The sequence below is a fragment of the Clarias gariepinus genome, chromosome 6, assembly GCF_024256425.1.
Source record: "Clarias gariepinus isolate MV-2021 ecotype Netherlands chromosome 6, CGAR_prim_01v2, whole genome shotgun sequence".
Taxonomy (NCBI): domain Eukaryota; kingdom Metazoa; phylum Chordata; class Actinopteri; order Siluriformes; family Clariidae; genus Clarias; species Clarias gariepinus.
The window spans coordinates 21,359,682-21,387,662 of NC_071105.1; the positions used below are offsets into that span (position 1 = coordinate 21,359,682).

The 27,981-nt window shown below is 36.5% G+C and overlaps 1 protein-coding gene across 1 annotated transcript; it reads left to right on the forward strand.

The window, feature by feature from the left end:
* Nucleotides 1-2,629: 2,629 nt before the first annotated feature.
* On the forward strand, nucleotides 2,630-26,330 carry camk1a (calcium/calmodulin-dependent protein kinase Ia). The gene is made up of 12 exons (XM_053499686.1): nucleotides 2,630-2,713; nucleotides 4,589-4,702; nucleotides 14,252-14,383; nucleotides 15,792-15,866; nucleotides 15,962-16,100; nucleotides 18,197-18,323; nucleotides 18,550-18,625; nucleotides 20,034-20,146; nucleotides 20,311-20,389; nucleotides 20,504-20,591; nucleotides 22,203-22,374; nucleotides 23,410-26,330. The coding sequence occupies exons 2-12, from the start codon at nucleotides 4,620-4,622 to the stop codon at nucleotides 23,499-23,501; spliced, it is 1,176 nt and encodes a 391-aa protein (XP_053355661.1). The 5' UTR covers nucleotides 2,630-2,713; nucleotides 4,589-4,619; the 3' UTR covers nucleotides 23,502-26,330.
* Nucleotides 26,331-27,981: the final 1,651 nt, after the last annotated feature.

Below are 27,981 nucleotides of genomic sequence, written 5' to 3' on the forward strand. Positions count from 1 at the left end.
ATAAAATCCAGGTCTTTACTTTAATTTATACAATTTCATTTTGGAATAAATATATTTTATCCCAAAATGTATATACAGATTTTGACAATTGTTTTTGTTACAAAGCAGATTTAGAGAATCCACAAATTATGGAAATAAGTATGAAAAGTGTGAGGAAATAAGTACAAATCAAAATGACTAGATTGTCTCTGATGAGCAAAGAAAAACTCCCTGCGATGGCAATAGGAAGAAACCTTGAAAGGAGCCAGACTCAACAGGGAATCTAACCTCATTTGGGTGATAACAGATACAGTAGCAGGGATTGATCTGCAGACATATTGAGCATTTGGAGACTGGACGTTAAGTATAATGGGAGAGGTGTTAATATGAATTCCACTTTCATTATTGGAGGCTCAGGTATAAAACTGTTCAGTAACATGTTAAAAGTTGGTAAAGTTGGTCATGGGAACATAGGAAAGTGAGGCTCTTAATTTCTAAACCAATAGAGGTTTACCTGTTGCTCCACCCATGTACATCTCTGGTTTGACTTCTGCCTGTTGTATGCTGTAGATGTTTCACAGTCCGGGAGGAACGCCTGTGACATCCATCAGCCAAATAAAATTTCTGTTTTATAGATGCCTCTAACTAAAATCAAGTGTAACCAATTACCCTCAGAAGTCACCTTGTTAGTAAATAGAGTCCACCTGTGTTTAGGTTGAGTTCAGCCTTTATTTAGAGTGCCATTTTATGGCGCCCCTAGAGCAGACCGGGTTAAGGGTATTACCCAAGGGCTAAGCGGTGGCAACCTGGCGGAGCTGGGGCTTGAACCGCCGATCTTCCAATCCGTGACTAAGAGCCTTAACACACTGAGCCACCACTGCCCCCAACCACTGCCCCCACTGTAATTTAATCTCACTATATGTATACTGTTCTGTGAAGCCCTCAGAGGTTGTGAGAGAACATTAGCAAAAAAATATCTTCATGAAGCCCAAGGAACACACCAGACATGTCAGGGATAAAGTTGTACAGAAGTTTAAAGCAGGGTTATGTTAAAAAACATATCCCAAGCTTTAAACATCTCATGGAGCACTGTTCAATCCATTACCCGAAGACAGAAAAAGTATGTCACAACTGCAAACCTACCAAGAAGACATGGTTGTCCACCTACAGTAAACTGACAGGAAGCAGAGAAGCAGCCAGAAGGCCCGTGGTAACTCTGGGGGCGCTACAGTGATCCATACGTCAGGTGGGAAAATAAGTCCACAGGACAACTATTAGTGGTGCACTCCTCAAATCTGGCCTTTATGGAACAATGGGAAGAAGTAAGCCATTGTTGTAAGAAAGTAAAAAAAAATCCAGTTTGCAGTTTGTGAAAGCCATGTGGGGGACACAGCCACGAAACTAAATTCTTTTTTTTTTTTACTTTTTGGCCTAAATGCAAAACACTCTGTGCGTTGGAAAACTAACACTGTGCAACATATCGCATCTGATGTTTTTTTTTTTAGCAGGGACAGGGGAAATACAGGGCAATCTTAAGAAAAAAAACCTGTTAGATTCTACAAAAGACTTGATACTGGGTGGTTGTTCACCTTACAGCAGCACATTCATGTATTAGAAAAGTCCAGACAAAGTTCAGACTTAAATCCAAAGTTCAGACTTAAATCCAATCTTTGGCAAGACTTAAAAATTGTTGATCACAGAAGCAATCCATCTAATCTTATATTATTATAATCCGTGTTATTTTGCAAAAAAAAGTTCAAGGGGTATGGAAAAAATCTACAAGAGATATTAATTTGACTGATTTTCATGCCTAAACAAACTAAATAAGCATAGTGTAACTTTTATGCCTGAATAAACAGATTAAACAAACTGACCTCAAAGGACAACAGAAAAAGACACTTTCAACCCAAAATTATTTTGAAGTCCAAGTTACATTATGCTCTAAAGGGGTCGGTCATATTTCAGGAATAAATACACAGAAATGGCACAGTCTGACTTCAGTTAGCTGTCAAAACAAAAATTCACAAACAAGTTGTATTCACTAGTCAGGGACACTAACCTTCTCTTTGCATACATTTGGATCGTGACTTCCTCACTGCATAGGGGACGTAATGTGCCGTCTTGCTTTTCCGTCAACGTTGCCATGGCAACGGGAAACTATTACGTTTAGCCTTTATCTTGAGCCACGATCTCCAAGTAGATTAGAATAGACTAGTAGAACTAAAATTTTATTAATGAGTATTACATGTTTTTATTTTAAGATAGGAAGCAAACATTTATTACATTGTATTATTGCAAATTTGAGGCTGGGCTGGATGCGGATTGACTTGCTGTGCTATTCACATTTCGGCCATATAACGTATGTAATGCATGCAGGCAGGCGTTAATTAATGAATCAGTAATTACAAATATACGTTTTTGCATTGTGTTTGCATTCAACGTGCTTTGGGTTGCTGTCTACTGTGTGTATAATAAAAGTTTTATAAAACATCCAAGAGTGTCCCTAGGTATGTCCAAGACTTGGGTGCGCATTATTCCAGATGTTGCACCCCTGCCCCCCACCCCCTCCTCTCATCCCCCTGCTGGTCTGATGTTGAAAAGTGCGGACAGAGAAGAGGAACTTGCTGAGTCCAGGATCCCCGCAGCAGCGCGTGTGACGTCAGAGCAGGTCTGGCTGAGCAGCGCGAGCGCGACATCAGTGCTAAAGACTGCAGCTCCAAGAGCAGGCGAACAGGTAGGCTCTTCATCACACACACACACATACCTTCCTCTCAGAAGACGAGCAGATGAAGTACTTAAATTTGAATAGGAATCCTTTTGTCCTGCTTTGGTCATCCTTGGATTCATAATATACGCAGGGAACCTAAACAATTAAGGTTCCTCACATAGGCTGCATTACTACACTGAGGCACCTGAATGCATTGGTCGTGAGTTAAAAAAAATAAATAAATAAATAAATAAATAAATACTTATGAAAAAATAGTTGCGCATTGCACGCAGAAATGTGTGTCCAGTCATCAAGAGAGTTGCGCTTAATGAGGTGGGAGAGGGATTTGGTGCATTGGCCACATCTTCGATTGGGTTTCATCATTGTTTTGTGTGTGCAGAGATTTGATCCTATATGGATTTTATGATGTTCTTTGATATCAGACAAAGATTAAACATGCCGTCTCGACCAAACTGCCTCATGCTACTGTCCCCAATGCATCTGTTCAGTCATTGTTTCATACATTATCTGGTGTTAGATGTAAATTCTTACTGCATTCTCGCCAACCCTTTAATCCTTACTGGACATTTGAGACATATGAAGGAGTGCGCGTTACACACTGCGCTAGGAGCTAGTTTTCCTCTTTCTTTATTGTGTTTTTTTCCCCCGGTGTTTGAGTCTTTAGAGTGTCTGCAGAGGCTCACGAAATGTAAGAATTGTAAGCACAGTGAGGTCTATTGCCATCGCGCGAGTTCACGGCTTTATGCTTTATGAATCCCTGCGCGCCTCCGTTAAAACTCGCGTCTTACAAGGTTACAAGGCTAATAAATAAGCTAGGACTAACGAAAACTATGGTATTTGTTAAAACGTTTACAAAGAATTGCTGGCTAATCTACACTAAGGACGTATTATTATTATATATTTTTTTTTTTTACACCAAGGACGTACAGTATTTTCCAAGGTACAGCTACACAGTCTGGCATCATTGATGTCTAAAGATGTAGGAGTTTGGTCAAGCATTAACATAATGATCTCTAAAATGCGAAATAATGTTGAAAAATCTCAATGCAGTGGACTTTTAAGTAAAATCTCTGTATTCTGAGTGAACAGCACTTGTGAGTGACATGAAAGAATAAGTGCAATATTAGAGTATCAACCCCAGCCACTATAAATGTATGCTGCAAATGGTGCAAAACATCAAGTATAAAACTGTGGAGATGGAACATGGATGTACAAAATGAATATCTTACAGATACAGTATAACACACTTGCTCAACATACCTAAAATGTGTGCAAGCCTACAAAGCCTCCCATAGCTTTACAGAGATCGAAATCTCTTTAATCACTGCATTAAACCATCATGGATCAAGTATCAGTTACACATGGTCATTTAATACATATTAGAGTATTTCATATCCACAGTCATCCTTCCACTCAGAGTGAGCTTTGAGAGCTGTTTGGCTCCTTTGATTAATTAGTGCTTTTCTTATGTGCTGAACCTGAACCCATCAAATAAAACCAATGAAATTCATGAAATAAATTCAATGCCTTAGAAAAGCAAGACAGCATTGATTTTAATTACCTTGATAAAATAAAGTCTACTTTATTCCAGGGAATTAGTGAAAGTGTAATTAAGTCCTTAAAATATAACTCATCACAGTTAAAACTCACCGCAAAAAAAAAAAGATTAAGCATTTCAAACAACTCAGATCAAAGAACTCATAACATAAATGGTACTCAATCCTGAATGCTATCCATATCCTTTAATTTATATAATCATGTATATTGACATGGAATGTTGATGAGATGTCCTAGTGTTACTGACTCCTACCTTTTTACTCTCCCATTCTCACTCCTGTTTTGCTCTTTGATCCACTGGGCTATCCTAAATCCTCTATTCAGCTTCTCAGTGGAGCACCAGCTTAACCATACAATGCCCTTAGAAGAAGGAAAAGGATGGAAAAAGAAGACAACTGATATTAAGGAAAATTATGACTTCAAAGAAGTCCTGGGAACGTGAGTGTTTCATAAAATAAATCAATTTACTTTCAGTTAATTTCAATTAAATTCAATTCAGTTTTTTTTTTATATAGCGCTTTTAAGAATTGTCTCAAAGCAGCTGCAATTAAAAGAAAATTATGTAAATGTTTATGAGTGAGAAAAAAATTGTATAGATCATAATTTAATAAAAAATACAAAGTCACCCCTTTTGTTATATATTCTTTTAAAGTGAGTCAGTTTCAAGTCTTCAGCCCCATGAAGGTTGCAGTTGTGTTGAGAGTCAGGATTAAAATCACTATGTGACAGATTAGGATTAAGGATGTGATGCTTTTATGGTTCAATCAGTGAACCATGCTTACACGAATTTCATGCATGGCCAGATAATGCAGCGGTGCATAGAAAGGTCTAAACAGAGGTTTCTGGTTTTATAAGGATCTGTATTGGTTTTGTAATATTTCAAATGGTAAGAATCCTACTATCTGTACTGCGGCATCATGCTGGCATTTTGCGTATTATGATTAGAGAAGCTGAAGCTTGCTCTCAGCATTTTGATGCTTTACAGATGATGAGACGAATACTTACAAATCTCCTGAATACTGCACCGGCCCTCAGCCATTGTGGCTATATTTATACTGCTGTGTCTGTGGGCGAGTACCCATTTTTTGTCACTTTCAGTCTGCATCCTTACACAGTGTTAGTGTCTGCATGAGGACATATGAGACTGGACAAAAGCCAATGTAATTGTATACAGTATGTGTGTGTTTCTGAGCATGCATCCATGTACTTGCTGTTTTCTCTCTCTCTCGCTCTCTCTCTCTCTCTCTCTCTCTCTCTCTCTCTATATATATATATATATATATATATATATATATACTTTTTTTTACAAATTACCCAGTGTCTAGCAGTGTAGAGTTACAGTGTTGTCTTATGGCTATGGCTTGGACTAGTCTATGCTATGAAGATACAACCACACATCCACACATACCCAAAATAACACAGACACATAACTTACATACAGTATAGTCAGGCTACTCACATAGTCTGAAAACACATGATGGATGATGACTGCAGACCATTTTAACTTAGGAATGTTTCTATACCTCAATGAATATATGAAATACAAATATAGGAAATGTGATCAGTAAAAAATAATTGAGATCAATGAAATTCTTGGTAAAGTTGCCTCATAAAAGAAATAAAAACCAATGCAAAAAATCACAGCTATGTTAAATAACTGCATAAACAATGCAATGGGAACTCACAAAATTGCGACCCAATAGCTGCATTGCCTTAAGAAAATCATTTGATAGCGAGAGGAGAAAAAAGAAATACAATTTATGATAGGGAGCATAAATATTAGACTTTAGAGCATTGGAAAAAGGTCATGTAGGCCAATAAGTCTAGATTTACCCTATTCTAGAGTGATGGACACGTCAAAGTAAAAAGAGAAGTGCAAGTATTTGGCCGAGGTATCAATGAGTATACGTTGTGGCCTGACCTGATTGTATGTACAGGGTGTACAGTATTTCTGCCTCATATCTAGTTTCTAGGATAAGATCACGACAGAAAATGAATAAATAATGAAATTACTGCTTACATGAAGACACTCTAGACCTATTTTCTTTGCAAAACATTCATATAAATATTAGAATTTGTTCAAAACAAGTAATAGACAAAAATCTACACACACATGCAAGTTATGAATAGATAAACAGGTACCACAGACCTAATAATTATTAGCTGGGTTTCGATGTATTTAATACAAATACAGAACATAGACATTCACCAGGTCTGTCCATCTTTTCTGTATAAAGACAATCTATAATCACTCACTGCTATTGGAAGCATTGTTCAGTGAACAATTAATTATAGTGATAGCTATGAGTAGTCATCATGTTTGCACTTTTAAAAGGTGAATGAACAGGATCGATGGTGTGGTATGTTGTGCAATAATACAACAAATAGCTGGACTACAATGAAATGGATCAGCAGCAGTGCAAAGACAGAGAGAGACTGATTGTTTAGGAACACGTATGTGTGGTATAACCTGCAACAGAAGGAAATAGTAAGGGAAGTAAGGGAAATAATAAATGAAAACAAAAAACACATTGCATGCAACCCTTCAGTTTCAGATAACATTTTTTTTAACCATCTGCAAATCATTTAAATTATATTTTTCATCCTGTGCACAACATGAAATATTAAAACACACAGTCATAACCATGAATTCTACAAATTTCTTTTAACATTTTATACAATTAATTTTAATTTGCACATAAATACATGTCTTAAAAGTACCAGAATAAACAAATAAAGCATACTGCATTTACACACATGGGGAAACAAAAACTAGCTCAGTTGCAAATGACAATGTAATACATACTCAGATATTACAGTGAACCACGAGGCACTTGGTTGCTAGTTTAACCATCATCAGTGTTAGCATGGCACAATTTATCAACATACATAACAAAGACATAAAAAAACACACTTTGTCCTGACATTGTAAACTGTTTATAACAGAAAAAGTTATTAATAACAGGTATTCTTATCATTACAATGTTTTGTGGATTGTAATTACCTTTAGCATGAGAACAGAGTTAGAACAATTGAATAAGAACACCAGCACAGTGCTCTTGTCTTCACACTTCAGTTTTAAGTGAGGGAAAAGAGTATGATTCCGCATATTGGAATCTTGAGACATTATTCCAAGATTCTCCCACAATTAACACATACCGACTATAGTCCGTTTCACCCACTTGTATTATTCTTTTCAAATTTCTGACATCATCATCACCATTACCAAAAGTGTCAGATACCTGCAACAAAATATAAATTACTTGTTTTTAGCACAATATCTCAGAAACCTTAAATAATTAATGATGAATTGATATCATTCATTCATTCGTTTTAATTTTAAATTCAAAATTAAAACCATTTTTTTTCTTCCAGAAACAATGAAAAAAAATGTGATGTGAGTACTCGTTATCCTTTTTTTCCTCATTTGAGCACAAATTCGGGTAAAGAGACCTCACATTCCATTTTATTTTTTACTTGTTGTGTTCTATAACTAAATGTTTATTTCTTTTTTTCTGAACGAGCATGAATAATCTTGCACTCTTTAAGGAATCCAATATCTTTAAGTAAACAGGCTGAATGGCTAATAAGTAATTACATATAGCAAATGGCAGAATTGATCAAGTTAAAGAATGAAAAATGTGCCACATTCAGTGTGTCCTTTGCCTTGTACCCTGAGATCCATGTTACTGTTTGAAAAAAGCTATTAGTTACCACTAAAAAACATTTCAACCTCATTTAGCAATCTTGTGGAAAAGGAGTTGTGGAAGATTGTTTTCTGCTCTTTGGCACTGAAACGACTAAATGCCTAAAAGCCATGCCCTAAATAAACCAGGTGATAAACCCTGCTTTCATGAAAAGATGCTGTTTAACCATAGTTCAATCAGTGGTTTATACACTTGGCATTCTTAAATAGTGTGACATTATTTATGCATTTCAGTGTGTGTTCTATTACCACCTCAAGTCTGTGTACATTGAGTTTGCATATTTTCTCTCCATGCTTGATGAGTTTCCTTCGGGTACAGTCCAAAGACATGTAGATTGGGCTAATTGGCGTTCCCAAAATGTGTAAGTGAGCTTGTGTGTGTGTGTGCCCTGTAATGGATTGGCAGCCTGTCCACGATGTACCCTGCCTTGTGCCCTAAGCCTCCTGGGATAGTCTCCAAGCCCTATAAAAAGCCATATAACCATGTATAAAAACATATATACAGTATAATGGGTGAATGTGTGGCTTTAAATGGATTACTTGTGCCTCGAATTAAATTCTTTAAGTCATGAAGTTTGTTTGGGCAAATTGTTTGGTTTAATATAATTTTTGCCCAAAGTGTTTAGTACCTTTATCAGACCAGCTGTTTATAACTAGAAACCCTTTAAATTAGATCTGAACTTTTAGCTTCACATATTGGTGGTGCCTTAACTACAGCGTAATCTCTGCGGGAGCACCTTGCTCTATGTTTCTATTTAGAGACTCACACAATGTCATGGATTTTCTCAGAATCCCAATCGAGCTTATTTCAGAGGAAATCACTCATCAGACAGCTTCTTCTTTTTAAAAGATGATTAATAAACTATAAACTGATTAATAAAGTGAAGACTTTATTGAAGGATTTATTTAAGCAAATCTTTTTTTCTTTCTTTTTTTTTTTACAGTTTGTTTTACTGTAAAAATAACTCCTTACTGAGTTGAAGGAAAAAGACTTGCGGTAGATTGATAGGTCCGGTCTTCTACACATTCTTCAAATATTGCTTTAGTCTCAATAAAAGTCCATACGAGGCACTTAAATAGCAGGGCTAGTTCTTAAATTCAGGATATTTTAGGAAAAATGTGTAGGCCATTTAGCTTAGGGATCTCACAAAGCTTTTTGATTTTGGACATGCCTTTAACGTCATTGTTTTGCTTTTGTGCCGGACTAGTCAGAGGACTTGGTTTGTTTATGGAACAAGATCATGATTGGGTCATAGAGGACTGTTTGCCCTGGTGACAGAATAGGAGATCTTTCCCAGGGCTCTAAAGGTAACTGTAGAGACCAAAGTTTGTTTTTTAGGGGACTAGGTGATGACCGATGACTGTCTGCAAGGCCCCACTGTGGAATTTAGCTCCCAAAACAGTCTGCCATATTTTTCCAAGAGGAAGATATTCATTATACTGTATGTATCTTAACCATTTAGAAAAGTGATGCAGTGCAAAAGAAAGAAAGGGTTTTCTTTCTTTCTTGAAAAAGTTAAGTTGTTACATTATTAATTGGCATTTAGCAACAGTGCTAGTAGTGCTAATGACAGCAGAAAGATGAAGAACGCCATGAGGACATGAGGACAGCCTTTAGTAGGGTGAACACCACGAAGGCAGGAGAACCAGGTGGCATCTCAGGTCATGTTCTTAGAGTCCTTTAGAAATGTAACCTCTATTTGTCACATTTGGGAATCCCCATATGCTTTAAACAGTCCATTACCATTTTTGAAACCATAACCTGTCTGCCTGCCAGCCGTCACGTCGGTTTTGATGAAGTGCTTTGATCAATCTGAATCTATTTACCAAAGATACCATATAACATCTTCTACATACGGTCATGGTCATACATTACTACAAGTCATGTGGATATTATGAAGTGGAATTGCATTAAAACTTTTTTATTGACTATAGTTTAGCATTTACTGCTAAAATTCCCTCGACACTTCACACCACAATGCTGTAGGCCTGGGACAGTCCATGTCTGTGTCAGTGGATCACCAGCTTTCAGAATGGCAGACCACAAGCAGTACGATTGGGCATGTCTCAGCCTCCCTTACCCTCTCCTCCCTCAACCTAAGCACTGTAGCCCCTAAGGATTGTGTCCTGAGCTCTCTGCTCTACTCACTGTACACGACTGCCACTCACTCCGCCACTACCGACTCCAACACAATTATCACTGTTGTGGTGGGCCTAATCGCTAACGACAATAAGAACGCCTACATGTGGGAGATGGGGATGTCAGCAAGTCAAAGGAGTTGATAGTGGACTTTAGCACAAAGCAGGAGGAGCTGCCAGCCATCATCAATGAGAGCCCAATGGAGAGAGTGAACGACTTCTGATTCCCCTGTGTTCACGTGACGCAAAACCTGTCAGATTCCTGCCACATCAACACTGTAGTGAAGAAGGCTTATTGTTACTTACGCAGTTTGCACTGCTCTCTTGTTGTTGCAATTTTTTTTTTATGTTTTGCACAGGAAACAATTTATAGACACAAACACTCTGCACTTTATATCAGGACAATCCTAACTGCCACTCATCCTTACACACATTATTGTATATTGTACAACAGTTAGTTCTGACCAAATAATCTAATTGGACAAGAGTCATTCCACTGTGCACTGTTTTTTAAGTAATGAGGTTTCCAGTTTTTAGTAAACTGAACTATGAGTTTTTGAGTTTGTTGTATCTATTTTTTTTAGTTGTTGCAACTCAAATAAATAGTTGTTGGTCTTTTGGCTGCTCCGGGCAATGGGTCGCTACAGCAGACAACCCCGGTCCGCACACAAGCTTGGCACAGGTTTTACGCCAGATGCCCTTCCTGACACACCCCTGCCATTTTATCTGGGCTTGAGACAAGCACTTCATCCAATTGTTGGAAATCGAACCCGGATCTTTCACATGGCAGACGAAGCACCTACCACTGAGCCACCAGTGCCCTATTGCCCTGATGACGTCAGACACAAAATCGCTAGTCTGAAAGATTTTAAGTTGGTGGAAATTTAAGGTGACAGTTACTGTTACTTAAATACTTACAGATACTTAAAATATCAAATTTGTTCAGCTAACTTGAAAAGTGTAATTTCTACAAACTTATGAATACCAAAACGTTCTAAATACTCGTCTATTAATTTGAACTAATTGTAATTATTTAAGTTAACAGTACTCAATGTGTTAAATTACTTTGAGCGTTAGGGTTTACAGTGTGGTGATGATAGACAACAACTGCTCTGGGACGTTCACACGCATCACACCCATGCTGATCTCTCACACAACATCCCTCTCGTATGATATTGCTTAATTATTATGCATTTCTATATACCGTAGTTCTATTTTTATATATTTTTTTCTTAAATAAAATGTTTTTCCTATCTTTACATTTTATTCCTATTTTGTATGTTTAAACTTGAATTTGCACCTTGTTTTTAAGTGTAAATCTTACTTTATTGACAATTTTATTGTCATCTAATTTTATTTTAGTGTGGGTTTAATTTAACTTAATTTACACTCTAATTATTTTTTTTCTGGCCATTTACAGTCTTGTCAGCATTTCACTGCATCTCATATGGAATAAAATATGCATTTAAATTTGACAGTATAAGTAAAAAATTGTGTCAGTTCTGGTGGCTCTTTTCTATTTATGATAAATACTGTGATATTGTAATTGAATTAATTTATTACTGAATATTAATGAACTAAAAAAAGTAATAATAAAGAATACTTTAGGGTACTTATAAGTTACTCATTTATTCTTCATACGCACATCTCTAGTAACTGCATTGTCCTATTTAATGTCATAGTGAATCCACAGCGTGTACCAGGAACAATAGGTGAGGTGAGAATACACATTCAAGGAATCACAAAAAATAACAAAACAAGACGGAAGTTAGTATAGGTGAACGCAGAGATGAGTATAAATGATTAATTCATAGTGATTGATTGCTCCATCCGCCTTTAGTATTAAACTGATGAATGACCACTGTCTTATTTGCAAATTCATCATATGTTAATAGGTCAGTCTGTGCAGATCCTGCTAGTTCTGTAGTTCTCTTTTTTGAGCAGCTCCATCTGTTCTAATGTGTGTGGATGGTCGGGGAGTTGCCATGGGGAGAATAGTACCCCAGTGACATTTCAAGGGTAAATCTTATATACACACCAAAGCCTCTACAAATTTTCTTGGATTTTATACCTCATAGCAAAATATATGACCATTGAACCTGGTCCTTGTCCTTAAAGTAAGGATATCTAATTAACTATAAGAAATCTCAGTTCCCATCACCCAGGTCTCCATAATATCCATTTTTTTTGTGAGATACAATGTATAGCTATACTCTCTCTCTCCCTCTCTCTCTCTCTCTGACACACACACACACACACACACACACACACACACATTATACTGTATCTTTAAATGACCTTCTACGACATACGACATTCTAAAATTTTTATTCCTTTAAATGAGAGATGCCCCCACTATGCCAGTTAAATATAGATATAAGGTCATATGCAGAGGCACCACATATCCAATTTTTTAAGGAGGCACAATTTAATGGTTCCAGTTAAAATGAAATATAACATCCAATACAAAGATATCACTTGTAATGCTTCTGTTCATATTAAATGTAAAATAGTACGATGACTAAAGTAAAATAGTCATATCTTTGTCAAATATTTTGTTATATTGTGTAGTTTTTAGGTATACTATTTACTTAATCACTCCACATAAAAAAATATTTTTTTATTTTCTGTAGTTTTAAATTTATTTGACAAATAAAATAACTTGCTGCAGCAAAGGACAACAAGATAACATTAACTCTAATGTTAATTACTTATGAGTTAACCACTGATGCGAAAGACTCTCCGAATTTACACATTTATTAAAACCATACTGTTGTCATGTTGTGAGCTGAGATTGGTTATTTATTTATCGGCTCATAATATCTCTGCTTGACTCTTTTCGCCATTTTTTCGCAGCACGGTAGCTTAGTGGTTAGCACTGTCGCCTTGCAACTTCTGGGTTTGGTTCCCGGCCAGGTTTGATTCTCATCTCTGTGTACATGGAGTTTGCATGTTCTTCCCGTGCTTGGTGGGTTTCCTCAGGGTTTCCTCCCACAGTGCAAAATTCTCAAAGTGTGTGAATGAGTGTGCGAATGTGTGCATGTGTGTGCCATGCTATGGATTGGAACCCTATCCAGGGTGTACCCCATCTCCTAGGATAGGCTCCAGGCCCCCCCATGACCCTTTATCCAGGATTAAGTGGTATAGACAATGAGTAAGTGAGTAAGTAATTAGTTACGCTAATGAATCAAGTTAAGATCAAACAAACTATATATGGCCAATAGTATATGATTATACAATATGCAACCTTATTAATTTGTTAGAGTTACGGTTTGTATTAATGTTGACTGATTTGTGATTAAGAGTTTGTGTCTTTAATGAAACCTTAATCAGGTCACAGAGCAGTGCCTCAAACATGCAACATTGCTTGATCTTCCTTTATAGACTTTGATGGTTGTAAGCTTGTCTTGTCATCATAAGTCCCAACAAAAATGAGGAACAAGGTGGTTAAAAAAAAGGTTTATTACATAAAAAAACAGAGGGTAATGATGATGCTTCTCGTGTTTTAATCCTGTAAGTCTGTCCACCATAATCTAAAAAGCTGTTTTCATTCACACACACACACACGCACACACACACACACACTTCCGTACTCTTTCTCTGCTTGTCTTTGTGTTCGGCTGTGTGTCTGTTGCTAAGGGAATATTTCAGTGAAAAGAAAAAAAAATCAAAGTCATGACTGTATAGAATAGATACACTTTCAAAGTGGTTGTATAATACACATGACATGGTTATTTATATTTATTCTGTCCTACTTTTGTAACAAAGACAATATTATAATAAAACCATAGGCTTTTCATTACATGAGCAGAAAAGTTATTAAAATTATGTTGTCACCTACAGCTTTTATGTAAAACTGAGATAACATGCAGCATCTAACTGAGAACAATTTACCACTTAAACACTTGTTTATTTCACACTGTTAACTGGAAACGAGCTTTCTCCTCCTTTCACTGGCATTTTTTTTTAAAAATACAAATAGCATATACTTTTATACTGATATAAACAGCTCTGTGTATCTCTGCCATCCTGTAACACAGTCCTCACATGAAACACTATTATGCAAACCAAGCTCAGTCATAACAGCAGAACTAGTCTCACATAAGCTGTTTCCTTCCTCTTTTCTTTGGCTTCTTTTACAGAGGGGCGTTCTCTGAGGTGGTGCTAGCTGAGGAGAAGAGCACTCAGCGCCTTGTTGCTGTCAAGTGCATCCCCAAGAAGGCGCTGGAGGGCAAAGAGAACAGTATCGAGAATGAGATAGTTGTGCTGCACAGGTGATAAATGGAGTGATATAAAATATATTACTAAATAAAATCCTATGTGGCTATTTCATCAATCGATAAAACAGGTTATTTCTCGATATAAACTATTATTTATTACGTAGGACATTTTTAAAGCAAAGATCTCTCTCTCTCTCTCATCTTCTATACCGCTTTATCCTGTATTCAGTGTCGCAGGGACCTGGAGCCTATCCCAGGAGGCTTAGGGCACGAGGCAGGGTACACCCTGGACAGGGTGCCAATCCACCATAGGGCACATACATACACACACTGACACACTCATTTACAGACTATGGGTAATTTGGGAACACCAATTATTCTAACCTGCATATCTTTGGACTGTGGGAGGAAACCGGAGTACCTGGATGAAACCCACCAAGCACAGGGAGAACATGCAAACTCCACGCACACAGAGACGGAAATCGAGCCTGGCCAGGAATCGCACCCGGACCCTGGAGGTGCAAGGCGACAGTGCTAACCACTACACCACCGTGCCGCCTAAAACAAAGTTGTCCAGCATAATAGACTGGAGAGGCAATCTGAGATATACAGTACATAATGTCTGTGAAGATGCAGTAGTTGCAAGGAAGGCAAATGGTAAAGCAAGTTCTTGATTGTGGTTACCAGCCACAAATAAAAATAATAGTTTAACATTTAATGCTTTTGTCTCAATTAATATGGCTCCTCATTCACACTGTCTCATTGAAGGTCAGTAAGCTTGACTCTAGAGAGGAAAGCTGCTGTGAGCACATGTCAGGGGTAAACACTGTGGTGTTGCCTTGTAGAACTGGAGGAAGCATGCACCAGAAATGTCAGGAGTATTGGAGACATGCCTATTTATAGTATCTCTGTTGCTGGGGAAACAGAACACACTGGGGTTGAGATGGTATTGAGGGTTTCCCTCAGCACTTCAGTGAAGGAGAGGAGAAAATGAGTAAAGGGGCTCAGGCAAAATGGAGAGAGGGAGAAAGATAGCAGTTAGAGTCAATTAGATTGTTGCATTAAGTTAGCTGCAGCAGTGGCATGAGAGTTGAGTAAAATTCAGAAAGTATTTATTGCTGTGAGAAATAATTAAAGACAGAGAGAGAGAGAAAAAGAGAGAGAGAGAAAGTGAAAGAGAGCGAGAGAGAAATAAGGTAAAATGAGTAAACCCATTAGGGAATGAGATACAAGCCAATATAGGCAATTGGACACGGCTGCAATGTTAAGACTATGAAATAAAGTGCGGGCCATTGAGGAATGGAACAAAATGTCACCCAGTCTGTGAAAACCTATCTAAAGTTTTTTTATTTTAGTTTTTTGGGGGGGATTCAGTGTTTTTCCTACATAAAATCATTCTACATTGTCAGATATGGCAATCAGTAAAACAATCTTATCTACTGTACCTGTCTGTCTGTTGCAGGATAAAACATAAGAACATTGTTTCACTGGAGGACATATTTGAAAGTCAGACACATCTGTATCTGGTCATGCAGTTGTGAGTTTTAATTATTTTTAAATCTTGATTGTTCTGCAATTATTAGAAACTATTACCCATTTCTCTGTGTTTTTTGTGTATCTGTGTGTTCGTAGAGTATCTGGTGGAGAACTGTTTGACAGAATTGTTGAGAAGGGTTTCTACACAGAGAGAGATGCCAGTAAACTCATTCATCAGATCTTAGATGCAGTAAAATATCTACATGATGTAGGCATTGTCCACAGAGATCTAAAGGTAAGGTTGTCATGTTATTTCAACTGAAATAATGAAGCCCCTCAGTAGGATGATAAGATAGGTTTCATATGTAACCATAGATATGTTAAGTAATTAGAAAGCTACCAAGGAATTCCTCCTGAAACTACTAGTGTTTTCCTGTGTGCTTGTCGTCTGATCATTCACACTAATTCCAATGACCCGGAAGGTCCAGCACGGTTCCATTTATTTGCTCCATATGTAATCTAGTGTCATGCTTCCTTACCTTTCTGATTGATGTGGTGTGGTTTTCTCCTGTAACTATTGCATAGTGCATATCAGTCATCACACAGTGTTCATAACATTTCCTGATTTATTCCCTGCACAGTGAATTCTTCAGACAGTGGTAATGGGAAATAAGAGACAATTAAAGCTTTGATATTGTCCCATTTTGAGAATTTCACTCAAGGAAAAACAATATTGATAGGATAGTCACTCAAGCATTATCTGATCCTTATCCACTGAAGGGCTACTCTCTGCTAATGAGGAGACTCGCTCACTCTATTAGCACTGTAGTGTACTTTATTGTAGATGAAAATAAATCAATGATGTACTGTACTGAGAACAAGAATCACTCAAAATATGGCTACTCCATTCAGTTCAAGGTAAGATTCAGCTGCTGGTTCAGATTTCAGTTGAGAATGAGGCAAGCTCAAAGTCCCATTACTGTACTCTGTGGAGAATGCAATCACTCAAAAGATGACTGATGCTTTCTACTAAGGAGTAGAATTACTCAAGGTCTGATACTCTTTCTGAGTGTGTGAAGTAACTCAAGGAAGTGGACCCACACAAATTTGACTCACAACAGAACGTTTTGAGCCTGTAGAGCATAGTGCTTTGTAAATTTCATGTCAACGCTTTATAAATGGTTGCCAGTGAAACTTCACTAACTTAAAAAAAATGGAATCGCTTTGTTGTGTATTCCAGTAAGTGTGTGCAACCTGTCTTCAGACAGTAGAGGTCCGTTTATGGTCCTCCCCGAAGCACACAAGTGCCTGAGAGCCCTCTCTAAAACAAGGCACTGGCACAGTCTAATCTACAAGTACACTCAGGTCTGAATATCTCTAACTGTAATGCCACGGCATGGAATCTTCAAATGTTGGCCCTCAACAAAGACACTGTGTGCTCACTCAGTGTATGCAATTTGCCAGTTATTCAAATTGTAATGATGACTAGCAAACAGCCATTAAATGTGAAATCGAAATTATATCATTTTATGTATCCCTGCCTTTTAATGGTTAATATGACAAGTTACCAAGCACCAAGATCTAATATGGAACCACTGTGCCCTGTGAATTTACTATTCTGTGGACACAAATAAAGGGTTCTGGCCCATTTTTTCTAGTCCTTTTACCAGTAAAACACTGCCCCACATTTCCATATAACAGTAAAAAAGCATGGTAACATCATAAATCTATCATTTGCTGCCATACTACTATAAAGGTGGCAAACCACTATAGTAACAGCAGTCACAGAGATGAGCTGGCCTGATGAACACCAGAAATTCCAGGTACTACCATCTCAAAGGAAAGGAAGACGTGTCTACCAGGTTTCTTAAAGTTATCCTTCCATTGCTAAGTATTATCATCAACAGATGTCAACACTTTCCCATACTTGCTTAGCAGAGTGGGTGTGGGGTCATATCTTTGACTCTTAAAACACCAAATGAAAAATGAAAAAACATCCTTCTATGCCTGAACTTCAATTTCTGCAACAGCATTTGGTGCAGCCTTTTGGGCTCTCCTACACCTAGCAACTGAACCAGAAGAGCTCTTCATGAGCTTGACTCCTACTTCAATTTGATGCCATTTATTAGTGGAGTCCAGGGTCCTGGGAGTACTTCTATGTAGCAATAGCCTTTTGGTAACAACAACAACATACTGTAATAACTACAGTATGTCTGAGGATTTGAACATGGTCCATTCAGACATACTGTAATGTCTCTGACATACAGTACTGTCTTTGACTTGATATGACAGGCATTGCCTCTTGCACAAGGTGGCTTAAAATAAAATTTTTAGGAAATAAAAATATTTTAAAAGTATTACTTTTTGTTTTCTTCCTTTGATGTGGTGCAGCCGGAGAACCTTCTGTATTATAGCATGGATGAAGACTCGAACATCATGATCAGTGACTTTGGACTCTCAAAAATTGAGGACTCTGGAACAGTGATGTCAACTGCCTGTGGAACCCCTGGATATGTGGGTATGACAAAGCGCTCTCTGTCTTTCTCAGCTTTATTCAGAATTTTGCTGAACACTCAATAATCAAGGGGATTTGAGTGAGGCTTTTAGTGCTGCAGGAGTGCTCTCTTTGCCCACAGCTCTTTGCTGCTACTCTTCTGAAGTGAAAATGATTATAGAGTGTATATTGACATCAGCAGGGCATTTGGGCACTTAACATTTTTTCTCTTCCTATCTGCCTTTATCAGCTCCTGAGGTTCTGGCTCAGAAACCCTACAGCAAAGCAGTAGATTGCTGGTCCATAGGGGTAATTTCTTACATTTTGTAAGTGTATTTAATTCTTTATGTGTGCATAATATGGAGTTAAATGTACCAGGGCACCGGCAGGATTATACTTAACAATTTGCATAAGAATTTATAATATTACTTTATTACAACGAACATATACAACTATTCAGGAAGTGAATGAGCGAGCAAAAATGATAGACTCTGATTCAGGTACAACATCACTATAAAACTCTTATTAACCTACTGCATGCATTTCAAAGGGCAGACTCAGTGCTACCGCTGTTTTAGGCAGGATCTATACTGCATACTGTACATCAGGTCGTTTCTTAAAAGCTTCAAAAATTATCATTTTTTTTGTTGTTGTTATTTTTAGGCTACGTATTTGTCTTTTAACACACAAGATAAGCTAAATGTGAAAAGAACTAGATTTGTGTATTGACTGCCAGATGCCAATGACGTAAGAACTGACCAAAATCATAAAAAAAATGTATGTGTGAACACGATTACGGCTGCAGGACCCCGTAAAATGCACATTACTGCTTATATTTTTTTGTCCAGTAAATATTATGTACAGTGGTTTCTGAAAGTATTTGGACTTAGTTTATTAGTTTAATATTTTTTACTGTAAATAGATTAAAGTAACTTTTTTAGCCTTAATCAAATTTTTAACCAGGCTACTTATGGCAAATTAACAATTTCAGTTTATTACAATATTTGAACAGGCATGTACCGATCAGCCATAACCATAACCACATTTAGGTAAAATAAATAACATTGATTATCAATTAAATTCTAATAAATTGGTGACAGGATCATGCCCCCCCCCCCAAAAAAAAAGATACAGCTCATCATCATATAGTGAAGAATTGTGGTGGTGAGATCCGCATGCTATAGGGGGCTTCTCAGTGGTGTGGTGACAGTTTTAAACATGAAAATGACCTGAAGCATACAGTTGAGACAGCACAGGAATGGCTTCAGGACAATTGTCTGAATATCTGCATGTGGCACAGCCAAAGCACATGAACTAGAAGTAGAAGAAATCCACAGTGAAGAAATCTGAAGATGATTAATTAATGGCAATGATGTCTTCTTTAAGCTAAATATTTATCTAAATGAGAGATATAAATTTTAATAAAAAAGCTATGGAAAAAAATTATATATATATATATGCAAAGAAATTTAAAAACCTTTCATGTTGTCATCACAGGTTATTGTATGTAGTTTAAATAATAAAAAAAAAATACATTGAATTATTTTATAAATGAGATTAATAAAAAATAAATGGACTAATAAGTGAAGTTGTTTGAATACTTTGTCAAGCTGCTGCAAGCATGTGTAAGCTATTGATATTTAAATAATATTTATTTTAGAATAATGATTCCTTTGCATTGTAAAAAGTAGCGATTGCAAAGGTATGCTCCTTACCACACAAGTAATTTTGCAGGTTATGTGGATATCCACCATTTTATGATGAAAATGATGCCAAGCTGTTTGAGCAAATCCTGAAGGCGGAATATGAGTTTGATTCTCCATACTGGGATGATATATCAGACTCAGGTGATTACCAGTTTTATCTTATTTTCTTCAATTAATTCAAACAATGTGCTGTACTAGTGTACTGTACATACTGCAGTGTACAGTATGTCAATTTCTATGCCAGTGTGCAATGTCTCCATCTTGACACTAAGGATTTTATTTGGTATTTACATTACGTCTTCCAGCTAAAGATTTTATATGTCATCTAATGGAAAAAGATCCAGTGCTAAGATATACTTGTGACCAAGCCTTACAGCACCCATGGTAGGACTCCAAACCCTTTCACATTTTACAGTGGTTATAAAAGTATCTCAGAATGTTAAACAATATTTTGAATATATTAATCAGCCTTTGCTTCTCCTCCTCTGTTTTTTGAAGGATCTCAGGAGACACTGCACTCGACAAGAACATCCAAGAGTCCGTCAGCGCTCAGATTAAAAAGAACTTTGCCAAGAGTAAATGGAAGGTAAGGCTTTACCTATAGGGTGTTCATTTTACATGAATTTCTTCTTGGCTTTCAGTTATAAGTGCATATACTGTAGGTAACATAGGCTGCCACAGGGCTGCCACAGATCATGAAGTAACTTTGTGGGAAACAGTAATATATGTAATTTTAGTATCGCAATATCAACATTACAGCTAATAATACTTTAGAAAAATTCATTCAATCAAAATGTTAGCTTCAACTTTTTTAGATGGACAATAACATTTGGTAGGCGTCATTAAAAAAGTGGCACAGGTCTGGAGGAGGATCCAACAAGGTATGCCACTGGACTGAAATAGATATTAATAATAGTTTGCGAGTAACACGGTTTGCTAGTGTTCCGCAAAGACGAGCAAAGATTTTTTAAATAAATTTTGACTTGAAAAAAGTCTTGGTTTTCTTGGAAGTCTTGGATTCTTTTCAAAAGTAAAGTGCAGGTTAATTTGTTTTATTTTTACTTTACAGCAGTGATTCCGTTAGTGTGTCGCTCAATCGAGTGTCATTAGAGAGATTTCTTTTTTTTTTAAACAGCGCCTGTGCACACAAATGGAAACACTTATCTGTCTTTATTTATTTGTACTTTTTTTTAAAGGTAAAGCGCAGGTTAAATTGTATTTATTTTTATTCAATATTTTGTGTTAATTTTTTTATTTATTTATTTTTTGGTGTATTTATGAACACGTGTTTTGGACAGTCTATATTCATTAACATAGAAATAGAAGATTGCACATTCATTCATTCATTCATTTATTCATTCGTTCATATTTAGTAACTGCTTTATCCTGGTCAAATTCCTTGTGAATTAAATCACTAATTTGTTTAGCCTTATAACACCTTATAACATTTTTTTTTTTTTAAGATCAAAAATAACTGTTTGAGTGGGTGGGATTGGATAAAATTTTTGTGTAGAAGCAGATGGCAGTGAGAGAAAAAAACAAAACAAAGCACCTCAAGCTCTATTGCAAAGTCTGTAAAGCTTACGGAAATGATAATGTGAACAAAACATATTTCAAATGTACAGTGGTTAAGGATTAAAGGTAACTGTTGGAGCCCGTTAATGCGTTTTTCTACATAAAATATTTCCGGTTGACAGATTAAACAGAATGCTTTAATTTTAGTTCACTACAAGACAGACTTAAACTGGACCTTTTAATTTTAGTTTACTTCATCTATCATAGCAAATGGTTAACTCAGTGTTTCAGAGAGGATAGCAAACAAGCTAACTATTTCACTTGTAAAGTGTTTTGAATTAGGCACCTGTCAAATTTAATGCATGTACAATAAGTAAGTAGAATAATTAATACATCCTTGGATCCAGCATATAGGTCTTAGTCTCAGTCTTAGTATTCAGTATTTTAGTATTTCTTTGTCGACATCTAAACATTTAGTGTTACATTTTTGAACATTGTATATTTGTAGAAAATACAGTAAAAGCTTTAAAAAAATCGTGGCTGAACCAATAATGCAAAGGTTATAAAATTTTATTGAAGTACTGTATGTCTAGCTTTAAAACTCCTAATATTAAAAGGTTACCAGCATATCTGGTGTAGGTGGTCACTTGTGATCCTTTATCTTCTGCCTGTGTGTTTTCAGCAAGCCTTCAATGCAACAGTCATGGTGAGGCACATGAGGAGGTTACAGCTGGGCGCCAGCCTGGAAGGCTCTAGTCAAATCACCACCACCAGCCCCTGCCACAGACATCTGCTCCTGCCTGCAAAAGAGTGCCAACCAGAAGAAGATTTGGACAGTGAAGATGAGGAGAATGGTGAGATAGCTTATGATTTGTCCAACAGCTTAAACAAGAGGTGTGGTCAGCTATACCTAATAGTAACACTGTAAACAAATAAGGGGCAGATTATTTTAAAAATATTGGGTCCAGGAATGTAATAGTAAGTACTGGACCTATCTCCCCATCACAACATACATTAACCTTCCTCCCAAACCAACATATGCAATCAATTAATTGACGGATCAATAAAGAAAGAAAGAACATTGCAGCAATATACTGTATATTCACTGTGCATTTTGTTGTGTAAAGAATATTTAAAAAGTCTTGGTGCCATGCATAAGGCATTTTACTTTAAAGATTGGCTTTTTCCTTGCTTTTCTCCTTGTAAACCTCTCAACCTTTCATTAAGCCCTGACACATTGGCCTACAGTGGTTTACAGTAGTTTTCTGTTTCTCATTTTAATTCACTGATTAATTTGAGCAATTTTATCAATGTTAAGTCTTCTTTTTTTTTTTTATTAATTCACTTAGTATGAGTATACAATTATCAGTATTTTCTTCTTGTTTGCCTATCTAGCTCCAGTGAAAAACAATTAGGACCTAACTGACTCAGTGGGTACAAATTCAGACACAAGCACCATTGAACTTGTTTCTCCCTCCAACCGATGCCAGAAATTTATTAGTAGTAATTTAAGAGTCAATATGTCTGTCTGCTAACAAAATAATCAGAGCTTACACTACGAAACATCTGCAAATTACAATACCAAATATGACTGTGTTTTTAATAAACAATAATTATGCCAAATAGAAAGTCTATAGTGGATTTCATCTAAATTTCATTATTTCCCACTTTGCTTTGATCATTGGTAAAACTGTGCTAAAGTAAAGTTCCTTGTTAATAAATCCCACATTTTCCATTAAAATGGTCATACACAGAAATTACACACATAGTAATCATTGCAAATGAAGAACTAGAATTTTTGCTTTATCTGAAAGCACGATTGAAAAAAAAGTGCAAAATCAAACTTGTATAGCTATTGTATTTGATTGTACACTATCATCTCTGACTAGGTTCTCTGGATATTGATGAGCGACGGAACAGTGCTGATCAGGACAGTGTAAGAAGCTGTGCATACTGCTGTAGACCAACTAGCAGAGTCTGAGACAAACCTACTAGAGTGCAGAACCTAGGGAAGGGCAGCGAATCCCATTACGCACATACATGTATGACTTATCACCACCAGTCTGGTACTGAACACAGAGCTTAATTACAAGTGTCCACCAGAGGGAGCTAGTGCAATGAGGAAGACACCAAGAGTGGTTTATGAGGAATGAACATGACAACCTGAGCGTGTCTTCAACTCTTGTTTTGTTTGACACCCACCTTTGGTTTTGTATGTTTTATGTTTTGTATCCCAACCAAAGAAATTCCTAATTGTGATGTATTGAGACCGGGGAAAAATTATTCTCAAAAAGTAGTTTACGATGATTTCGTATTATTAATAATATTTATGAATCAATAAAATATTCTAGTCTGCTTTGTTTATTTTGGCACTGAAAGAAGAGATTATGGAATTCTGCTGCCACATAATATTAATCTTTCACAATCATTTACAATCCCCTGCCTTAATCCATGGTGTATTTTCTTGCTGAATGGTTTGTGCACTGTTCACAAGCTGGTGGTTCACAGCTTTAAGCTAGAGCTCCCTTATACGTACATGGGACTAGGTTTTCCATGGGCTGCTTTCACACTAGGCATTTTTCCTAAATAATCACCAAGAGCAGAAAGTGATGCCACTGCTTTTTTCTATTACAGCAAAGTGCTTCCAAAAAACAACAACAAAAACAAACACTTTACAGAAAAATGCAGAGTGACGTCAAGCACTTTTCATCTTCTGAACAATCAATGTGCAGCTCATGGGGGAAAGTGGGAAGAAACATGGAGAAAGCATAGAGGGGGAAAAAGAATATTCATCACTCAGGGGGAACGGAAACTCACAATGGAAACACGTTCACTCTATCATCTGAAGATCATGAGGTCAAATCCTGGGTAATGCTACAGCCATCTGTACCTGGAAGCCTATAGAGCAGATTGGCAGCACTCTCTCAAGGTGTATATGTGTGTGTGTGTGTGTGTGGTTGGGGGGAGGAATTAGGGGCGGCATACTTCATCCCTTCAGTGAAATGCAAACTCACATCCTTGAAGAGATTGGAACCTTAATCTAGCACCTTAGACAGCTTGACTACACTACATTTTTGAATATACACTATAGTGTATAATAAATCTGACATTTTCAATGCAATGTCAATATTTTTATACTGTAGTGCAACATTTATTTGTATTTACTTTAACAGACCGGTCCCTGCATAGTTGTTAAATTCTGTCTATTTGCACAAGTACTGTCACTCAACCAAAGCACAGGCAAGCTGCCTCATTTGCCACACCTTAGTTTCAACCATTTTTAAAAATATATAACCCCTATTGTCATAATTAATAATTGGCTAGTTAACTTGTACTAACTAGGACCTGATAGTAGTGTGGTTATGGTTACACTGTGCATGTCATGTGAGTCAGCGTTTCTTTTCATATTATCGACAAAGGTGCTTCACCCAGTGCTACGTGTAAAAATGGCTAGGGTGAAAGCAGCCTTTATTCCAAAGTCAAAGAAAATCATCAGAATGGATGTCCTTTTGTAAAGGGCTCAAGCTGAGATCCCTGTAGTAGCTTACACACTCACACATCACCAGCATGTGTGAACTAGGAGAATACAATTTACATACTGGATAAGATATTACCTTATGAAGATATAGCACAAGAGATCATAATTGCTCCCTGACACAGTCGTTTTGTAAGAATGAAAGACAGACACCTCAATGTGTGTCAAAGTAAGGTACCATGAAGTTGTTTGCATTAGTGGTTTATTGAGAGGCCTTGATGTTGAGCAGGGATCTCAGGTTTAAGTCACTGACCATAATCTGTACTGTGCTAAAAAATGTTTAACGTTTGCATGACCTCGTAAATGTTTACATAAGCGATGACAAACATATATTATTATTATTATTATCACTATGCTAACATAAAAAGACATTGATACTTTTATTGTAGGATGTTGAAAACAAAGTATTTTGGCACTAATGGAGGGCCACTTTTGAATATTGTGTAAAAAGCACTTAGAATTCATTTTTCCCCCTTAGTACTTTGACAACTGCTTATATACTGTTGAATGAAGTTTTCAGTGCTCATTTGAAGGTCTTTGTTGTTTCTTCTGTCCATATCTACTCATACTTAAATCTTACAGATGAGATGACAAGCTTTGCCCCATTTAATCTAGTTATTTTGTTAGTTTGGTGACAAGAAGATAAAAGTCATTAGATAACAGCTCAGACTTCTTAATTATTACCAGTGCTTACGCAATGCTTACTAGCTGCTCCCACAGCATACTGTACATTTCAGTTTTTAAGAAAAGCCAAACTGTCATAGGTCCGATAATCCCTGAACTATAAAGAGTCTAAATAAATGAGTTATAATGCTTAGCATAAGTAATCACAGAAGTATACCATATGATATACAAAAAAAAGCCTGTGACAGTATTATGTAGAAGAAAAATTCCACAAAAAGTTCCACAAAATTACTTAAACTTTTAATGTTCTAATGTCATGAATTTAGATTAATTATGCTTTAACATCTCTAATTATTACTAATTAGATTTTTCCCTTTTAATATTGCAATTACATCATGTTGCACTGGACAATTATTTCAAATATAAAATGTCCATTTATGCATTGTCAGATTGTAAAATACTTTTTTCTTTCTTTCTTTTTTCGTAAAAGCTGTTGTAACCTACAAATATATGGATACAATGCATCAAGGGATATTGTTTGGATTAATGAAAAATTAAAGATTTATATCCTTGAGGATCTTGTAGCAGGTTTTGAAATAAATCCTCTTGTCTATGCATTGTGTACTCTGTAAACTGTATATGTACAGTGCAAATAAAGTTCACATGAAAGTGCTATGCAAAGCAGGCCTATGACTGCTGTTTTGAAGTTAAACAGAGTGTTCATGAACAAACACATACCACCCCATGTTTAAATACTAGAACAGCAAAACCAGTTCTTTTGTTTGTGCTATAAATCTTTTGCATCTGACACACATGCCGTATGCCTGCCATGGACCTACCCACTTCCAGGTGGCAAAAGGGACGTTATTTACTGAATGCCAGTACCAGATTCCACATTCAAACCCAGTCATGGATCCATTTTCAGCAAGAAATCACATTTGCTAATATTATATAACATAACATTATATAGTAAATGTGATTTCTTGCTGAAAGTGCTTCCATGACTGGGAAAGCACTTCAGTTACCTCTGAATCATCACATGTTACTCTGTTCATGGCTAACGCGAGCTACAAACCTAACTAACCTAACAGTAGTTTCTAATACAATGCTGAAGCCCAAATCCCTCTCTAGTCTTTTAACAAGTGCATTACTTAATCTGTGTAACATGGGATTTAACACCCTACTAACTTTTTATTTAACACTATTTGGGATTTTACCCAAGAACCCAAGTTAAATATTAATTTGAAAGCTTGAAATGTAAGTATTAGTTACCTGTGCATCATTTTATGCAACATAAAGCACAGCATACTTCATATCAGTGTCTCATTTGCAACAGCAAACTCTATTAAAATCCTCCATAAAATCCAGAAGGAATCACATGTTTGTACACCATCATGTTAAGAGCATAGTATAATATTATGATGACAAATGATTTTAAACTGTTAAAATGGATTTGAAGGGGAAATAGTTGCAGATAGACTATGCCTCTGGTGAACATGGTACAGGTGGACTTACAGTAAAACGACTGCATCTCTTGCTATGTCCTTTGGAATTCCAGTTTGGCCTTCTAATTTTTACTGCTAATGTTTATTAATCTCACAGCAAGACATTTTTCTTTCACCTTTCAAAGTCATCTTTAAATGGTGCATTGTGAAACCTTCACCTCTGGTCTCACAATGTTTCTGTCATCAAATATCTCTGATCCATTTCCCCTCTTTTCACACACAGCCAAGATGGCTGTCTAGTCTTTATGCTGGTTTATTCTTTTTAATAGCCAATGCAGTTTTTTAAGCTGAAACCCAGGGCTTGATTTTCGAACAAAGCACATGGAAAACATGCAAATAGACCTACAGACCCAACACCTTTGAGAAAGAAGCATCAACATTGGAGCTGTGAGGCCACAGTGCTAACCATTATGCCATGTTGCTGCCTCATTTAAAACAGCTAAATTGTAAATTTTAGGAAATGAAAGATACAATTTTGAATAGTAGTTGCGTATCCATTCACTAATCTTAAAACCCAATGTCTTTGGGTTATAGCAAAAAACAAAACTGGCCGAAAAACAGAATACCATTCAAATATTTGCAAAAAGACTATATTGAAATACAATTATTGCCAACTTCAAAGAGCCCTAAAAAGGGGTGTGAAAATCTAATTAATTTATTTTTATAAACAGATATTATAATAAAGCCACAATAAAGTCACAGTAAAGTTTCAGTCTTTCTATCAATGACATTTATTTTGAAGTCATTTTCTACAATCCATTGCAGCCTAGAAATTGGTTCCATGTGGCCAAACTTTT